General features: G+C 40.3%; 1 protein-coding gene across 4 annotated transcripts in view; it reads right to left on the bottom strand.

Moving 5' to 3' along the window:
- Positions 1 to 6,143, bottom strand: part of LOC104612095 (RNA helicase family protein) — a 132,487-nt gene extending 126,344 nt beyond the window's left edge. For all 4 annotated transcript variants that reach the window (XM_010279413.3, XM_010279410.3, XM_088895294.1 and 1 more), the window contains exons 1-3: positions 5,816 to 6,143; positions 5,574 to 5,718; positions 4,897 to 4,971 (exon numbers count right to left, since the gene is read on the bottom strand). In XM_010279413.3, coding sequence (XP_010277715.1) covers positions 4,897 to 4,971; positions 5,574 to 5,718; positions 5,816 to 5,916 — 321 coding nt within the window. In that variant the 5' untranslated portion in view covers positions 5,917 to 6,143. The remainder of the gene's footprint in view (positions 1 to 4,896; positions 4,972 to 5,573; positions 5,719 to 5,815) is intronic.
- Between the last annotated feature and the right edge of the window lie 882 nt (positions 6,144 to 7,025).

The following is a 7,025-nucleotide window of genomic DNA, read 5'->3' on the forward strand; positions in this document are numbered from 1 at the left end:
AAATAGAGTGTGGTCAGACTGTATCTGTGTATAACCAAACTAAATAAATGCAGTCTGGAATCTATCAAACCAAGAACAAGGAGATTGTTTAAGTCCATAAAGAGACTTCTTCATCTTACACACCTTACCTTGCATCTCCTTACCATACATTCCAGGAGGAAGGGACATATACACCTCTTCTGTCAAGTTACCATTCAAGAAGGCATTTTTTACATCAAACTGATAAAGAGGCCAATCATAACTTATTGCCAAAGACAAGAGAACTCTCACAGATGTCATCTTAGCCACCAAAGAAAAGTTCTCCATATAATCAATCCCATAAACCTGAGTACCCCTTGTCAACAAGGCAAACTTTATACCTCTCAATCTATCCATTAGCATGGTACTTTATAGTGTAAACCCATTTACAACCAATAGGCTCCTTCCCAGTAGGGAAGTCTACAATATCCCAAGTATTTTTTTATCAATGAAGAAAAAATTTATTAAGCATCAAAAAGAAGGAATTACATCAAGGTGGAAAGGTCACCACCACAAGAAACTTTAGATTTTCGCCCAAAACAATTGTTGTCTTATAGTCCCTTGTTTAGCCAATGTGTCTGCCATCCTATTTGTTGTTCTTCTAACCCATCTAAATGTGGCATTCATCCCTCTTGCTAGTTATTCAATTTCACGAACTGTGTGCCTGAGATAACCCATGGGATTTGGGTACTATTCCTAGTCCATGAGATAACCACTTGAGAATCCCCTTCCACTTCCAAGTAAAGAAACCCAAACTGCTTGGCAAATTAAGGCCCTAAAGAAGACTGTACAACTCTATTTTCATTGCATTACCATTGGTTACAGGACATGAATATAAAGCAAGTACCTTCCCTTCTGAGTCTCGAAAGACCCCTCCCATCCCAGCAATAGCCTGATTGCCTATGTAGCTACCATCAAAGTTGAGTTTTACACAATTGGCTTCTGGTTGTATCCATTCCATCACTTTCCTATCCTTAGTTTGAGCTGACATATCCACCTCCTTCCACTTTCTTAGGATATCATTTATAGAGAAATATTTGAAATCCTCCATTGACTTAACCCAATGAGCAACCTTTATTTTAACTGTTTCCAGGACTTCCAAATCAGATCTACTCTTATCATTGAAGATCCTTTTATTTATTTTTCCCAAACAGTCCAAATCAATGCAGCTTTCACAGCTTTCCACATTAGCCTTCCTCTAGCCTTAGATGCAAGAAAGCTGCTCCCAAATACCAAGAAAGCTGGATCAAAGAGCCCTATCGCATCCTGAGGAGGAGACCACCTGCATCCAAAGAGAGAATAAAGATGCTCCCAAATACCAAGCACAAAAGGAAAAGACAAGAAAATATGGGAAATAGTTTCACCATTACTTTTGCAAAGAAAGCACATGTGATGAGAAAGACAAGTGTTTGGCTTTCGCTTCTGTAGCATGTCAATGGTATTACTTCCCAACAAAAAGCCTACAATATCCCAAGCATTGTTCTTACGAATATCTCAGTTCTCGTAGCATCCTTCATTCTGGCTTAGATAAGGCTTCTGGCACATTCTTAGGGACAAGTTGGGCTGAAATGGAGGCTAAGAAGGAATAGTAGGAAGGGGACAACAAAACGTAAGAGAGGTGTTTGGAAATGCAGTGAGCAATACATTTCCTTTTTTCCTTTTCATACAGCAACGGGTAAGTCAAGGTTTGGGCATGAAGGTACTGGTTGTGGTTCTATAGGACTTGTCCTCTTCAATGACTAGAAGAGGAGGTATAGTGACATAGGAGGACTAGGAGGAGGTGGAGGAGGTGCAAGAATGGAGGAGCTAGAAGATTCAACTAAACGAGTCAAAGGAGCTGAAGGAGGACTAGCACAAGAGTCAACGGGAACTGGTAAAGGTAGGGCAAAAACAAACAACTCAATAGAGGGCTCCCCCTCAAAAGAATGGCTATAAAAAGGAGTTGACTTTGCAAAAGTGACATCCATTGAAATAAAACGGGTGCCACTACTGGGACCAAAGCAACAGTAACCCTTCTGTGCGGAGGCATACCCTAGAAAAATGCACGTTCTGGATTCAGGTTCAAACTTATGTCTTTGGGCACTAGGAACATGAACATAGCAAGTGCACCTAAAGACTCGCAAAGGAATGGAGAAAACTTAAAGGTCTAGAAAGAAAACACTAAAGGGAGACTTGAAACCCAAAACTTGGGATGGCATACAATTAATAAGATAAGTGGTCATCATCGCTACGTCGCCCCAAAACCTTATAGGGACATGGGAAGCAAAAAGAATGCTTCTAGCAACTTCCACAATGTGTCGATTCTTTCTCTCCGCTACCCCATTTGTTTTGGAGTGTGAGCACAAGAACTTTGGTGAACAACTCCAAACTTCTCAAAGTATTCCTTAACATTATCTGATCAAAATATTTTGATCCGAGTGTCAAATTGGGTAAGTACAAATTCATGAAACTATTGAACAAGTTTGGGCACTTCAACACGTGAACGCATAAGATACAACCAAGTATAGCGAGAAAAGTCATCAATGAACAAAATAAAATATTTATAGCCTCCCATGCAAGGTAAATGGTAAGGCCCCCACACATCAAAGTGAACAATGTTACAAGGAAAAATGGATCTTTTATTGCTTGTAGGATAAGAGTTTCTACAATGTTTTGAAAACTCACAGGACTCACATTGTAGACTCAATAAACTAACTCCTTCAAATAATGTAGGGAAAAAAAGGTTTTAATGAAGAAAAAGAAAGATAACCAGACAATGGTGACATAACATGACACGACTAACTGACTCTGAAACTGTAGATCCAAAAGTTGATTTCTAATTTAGTACTCAGCTCTGCTCAGGCATGTCTAACAGATATATCCCATTCACCTCATGGCCACTCCAATAAAAAGGAAAAAAGATTACATTGCAGTTCAAAGATTTAGTCAAATGACTAAAAGAAAACAGGTTAGTATTAAGTTTAAGCACATGAAGTACAAAAGTCAAAGTAAGAGAGTATGAAGTTTTGATGTCTCCCTTGCTTGAGAATCCAAGATGGGGACAAGAAAACCATCAGCGAGGGATATTTTGTCACAATCAGATAAAAGTTGGTAAGTAGTGAACAAAGTGGAAGCACTAGTCATATGGTCAAAAGCACAAAAATCTATTATCTAGGGGATCCTACAAATGCCTGAGGTAGAGGCATGATTTGTAGTAGCACAAATACGGAATACCTGAGTGAGCATAGGCAGAGGTGGAGCCGTTACTAGGTGGAGCAAAAGCTGAAGTAGATTCCAGATGACTGATGATGCAGTCGTATTTCTCATATTCAGCTCTGGCAGCTGCAAGTTGCTGCCCTACAAACTTCTCATCACACTGCCCCTTCTCACCATCAGAGGAGGTGGCTACATTAGCCTTGCCTCCTTTCCCATTCCCGTTCTTTATTGTTATTATTATTCTTGAATCTAGGAGATAAGAGCTCTGGATGTAACTTCCAACATGTGTCTTTTGTGTGCTCCAGCTTCTTGCAGTATTCACACAAAACCTCCTTTCTTTCAGTATTCACCTTCTACTTCGTCCCAGCATTAGCATAGTGTTCCACTAGGACCTCCACAATTTGAACATATCTCCTGCTTTCCTCACTACTAACCATAGCAAAAGCCTGAGAAAGGGTCACCTCATCCTTAGCTAACACATTTTGTCTGACTATATCATACTCAAGATTGAGCCTGGTAAGGAACTCAAAAACACGATTCCTCTCCACCAATTTCCCATAAGTTTCAACATCTTTTGTGCATCCCCATTGAACTGCTGCCATCAAATCAATTTCCTTCCACATAGACTTCAGTATTGAGAAATACACAACTAATGGCTTCTCCCCCTATCTCAAATTATTCACATCATTCTTCAATTTGAGGCCCTAGCAACATTTAATTTCTATGAGTAAGTCTCCTTAACAATATCCCATACTTTCTTTAGCAATCTCTAACCACAAGTAGTATTGACTGATATGAGGTTGCATAGAGTTCACCAACCAGCCTACAACTTTGTAATTATCTTGCACCCACCTCTCATAGGTAGGATCATCCTCCTTGGGGCTTGGGTTTTGTCTTACTCCCAATGAAATACCCCCCATTTTCCTCTATTACAAACATGAATTTTTATTAATTGAGACCATAACAAAACCAATACAAAATAAGTCCATCCAAACCCTTGTACAACCATATCCTCCAACTATACCCTTAAATACTGATCTGCATCCCTCTCTCTGCTACATAATCCTTCATCATCCCACCTAGAGTATTCTGCCAACACTTCCATATTCATAATTCCCCTTATCTTTCTCACCTCCCTTCCCCCTCCCTATTGTTGCAACCAACCACCAACCTTATCCAATCAAAAAAATCCCCTATTCTCTTATGTTCTCTTCTGTTCCTCCTCTAATATCTTCTTTTATCTTTCCTCAAGATTCTCAAAAACTTTTCTAATTGATTCTTGTTGACTAAGCATTTCCAAGATTGTTTTGATTGATACTAAACATTCCCAATATTCCAACAGGAAATTTCTGGCTAATGTACAATGATCTCTTTTATACTAATAAAAGGGAACGTATCATATTGATGTAAAACATAGTGAAAATACGCAAAAGGAAAGCCCCAAGGCTCACATCAGAAAGTGATAATTTAAGTATACCATTGTATAAGCTCACGAGTGTGGTGTATGTGTACAAATAATAAAAACTTTAAAAAAAAAAAGAGTAGAAGAAAATCAATGTACTAATAGCCTTTAACACTACAAACCAAATAACTGGTTCTGCGTCCATAAAAAGCAGAATAGCAAGCACAGCACTAAAAGTAAAAAGGACAACTTCGAAGCAGTAAATTGAAAGATGAAATCACCTGGACAGCCAATCTTCTTGGTTGGGTGCAAGCTATTATACGTCCACCCTCAGCCCAGCCTGCTTCATTGAGATACTGAATATACAAGGAAGAACAATCACTTGGACTCATCAGTTTTCGTCTAACTAGGTTTTTAAAACATTGATTTTAGTCAAAAGAAAGTTCCACAATCTTATTCATATTTTTAATAGTAGTGCAAATATAGAATTATAAATGTGTTCAATTTTTTCTACAATTTTTTTGTATTTTTGTGTATAAAAATAATTCCGACATGTCACACTTATTCTTTGTTTAATATGATAAATACATGATATTATACATGTGCCTGAATTTTTTTTTTTTGCAAAATTAATGTATTTTTTAATTTTATATTTTATTAATTTTTATTATTTATTTTCACTTTTTTCAATTTTTCTTTAATTTATAAACTTTTCAAAACCTCCGGAGTAGGTGTAGCAATTGGGCGGGTTGGATTAGGTTCTTCAACCCAATCCATCTAATCCGCCAAAACAACTGGAAGCATACCAACCAATAAAACATAGCAACGCATAACAAGTTTCAAATTTTATGAAATTACAACACGTGAACCAATCTTGATTAAACTTCTTCTGTTCAAAAGAAATTGCATTAAATAGAAAATTTATAAAGGAGTGGAGACTGGGGAAATTGTAGTGAACCTGAGGTATCTGAGTAGTTTTACCGCTACCCGTCTCCCCCACAATGATAGTGGTCGCATGAGTCTCAACAAGATAGAGAATTGCAGTACGGTACTTGTAAACTGGAAGCCTCTGTCGCTGCTTCTCGATGGTGGCATATCCGAAACTGCAAACCCAAAATATCGTTGGAAGAGAAGAAGAGAGAGGGACGAATAAAAATGGAAAGTGACGAACATGAAGAAGGGAGAAACGAGGAGAAATACCCAGAGGAGGTGGATGGAGACGAGGAGTAGAAAATGACCCCGCCTTCTTCGTCATCAATAAGTCGAGGTCTCTCCGAACCAGGCTTCCAGAACTGAGACATCTCTTCGCTCTCTTCTCTAGCTCGCTCGTTCGCTAGGAATTCGCCCCCTCTCCTCTCGTTTCCGCAACACAGGTCGGGGTTTCGCCCGAAAACTGGACAGTGAAGAGTGAAGACAACGAAGAAGAAAACACACTTGAAACCTCAAAGAACCGTTTCCATGTCTAATCGTTTATTCGATTACCGTATTCCTACGGCCCTGTAATCAAAATCAAAAATACAATGTCGATGCGATGCTATAACAGGGCAAAACTAAAATAACAACATGTCTATAGCCCGGCGTCTCGCGAGAAGCTTCCCGCCTGACACGACCGTACCTGCCAAGTGCCAACCCCGAAAACCGCACCCACGTCCGTTGTCGGACGGTGTAGTATCTGTCAACTCTGATAATTGCACCCATTGTCTCTCGCCTGATGGCGTCGTGCCTGCCAACCCCGGAGGTTGTCTCTTGCCTGGCGGGATCGTATCCTATAATAGTCGCATTAGCCCACCTGCTCCCCAGTCCTGATGATGACAGCCAGTCACTCTGAAACGTTACCTCACAACAGATCGTCGCGGCAAAGATTCGGGATCAATCCCACCAAACCTATCAAGATGCCAATATATAAAGACTTCAACCCCCCATGGCCCAAGGTATCGCATATTCACCACTCTCTAACTTTCTATCTTCTTGCAAACTCATTCCTTTCCAGCTCGCAACCAAGTACTAACTTAAGCATCGGAGTGCTCCCGTCGGCTGAGCAACCCCGGGTTCCTTCATCTCTCTTCACGCAGGTATCTTTTGCCCGTCGCCAGCTAGGAGCTCAATCACTTCCAGCTAGGAGTGGCCGGATTGCATATCATCAATTGGCTTCGTTTGTGGGAAGCGCTTCGAGAAACCTTCTCTACCAAACTTTCACCAGCATCAATGGCGTCTCCTAGCAATGTTGGGCAGAACAACGAAATGAACACTTCTGGGGGGGCAACTTCAGGCTCCCACCGTGCATATCGGTCAATTTACTGTACCTCTTAGCACTTTTGGGGTCCCCACGCTGAACCTATCAGGTTGCTAAAGCGGTGAACACCCCACTCCCTCTTGCGGTGAACACCACCTTCACTGAACCCTTCGTGGT

Source organism: Nelumbo nucifera, chromosome 1, assembly GCF_055504915.1.
Source record: "Nelumbo nucifera cultivar China Antique chromosome 1, China Antique-T2T, whole genome shotgun sequence".
In the NCBI taxonomy this organism is placed as follows: Eukaryota; Viridiplantae; Streptophyta; class Magnoliopsida; order Proteales; family Nelumbonaceae; genus Nelumbo; species Nelumbo nucifera.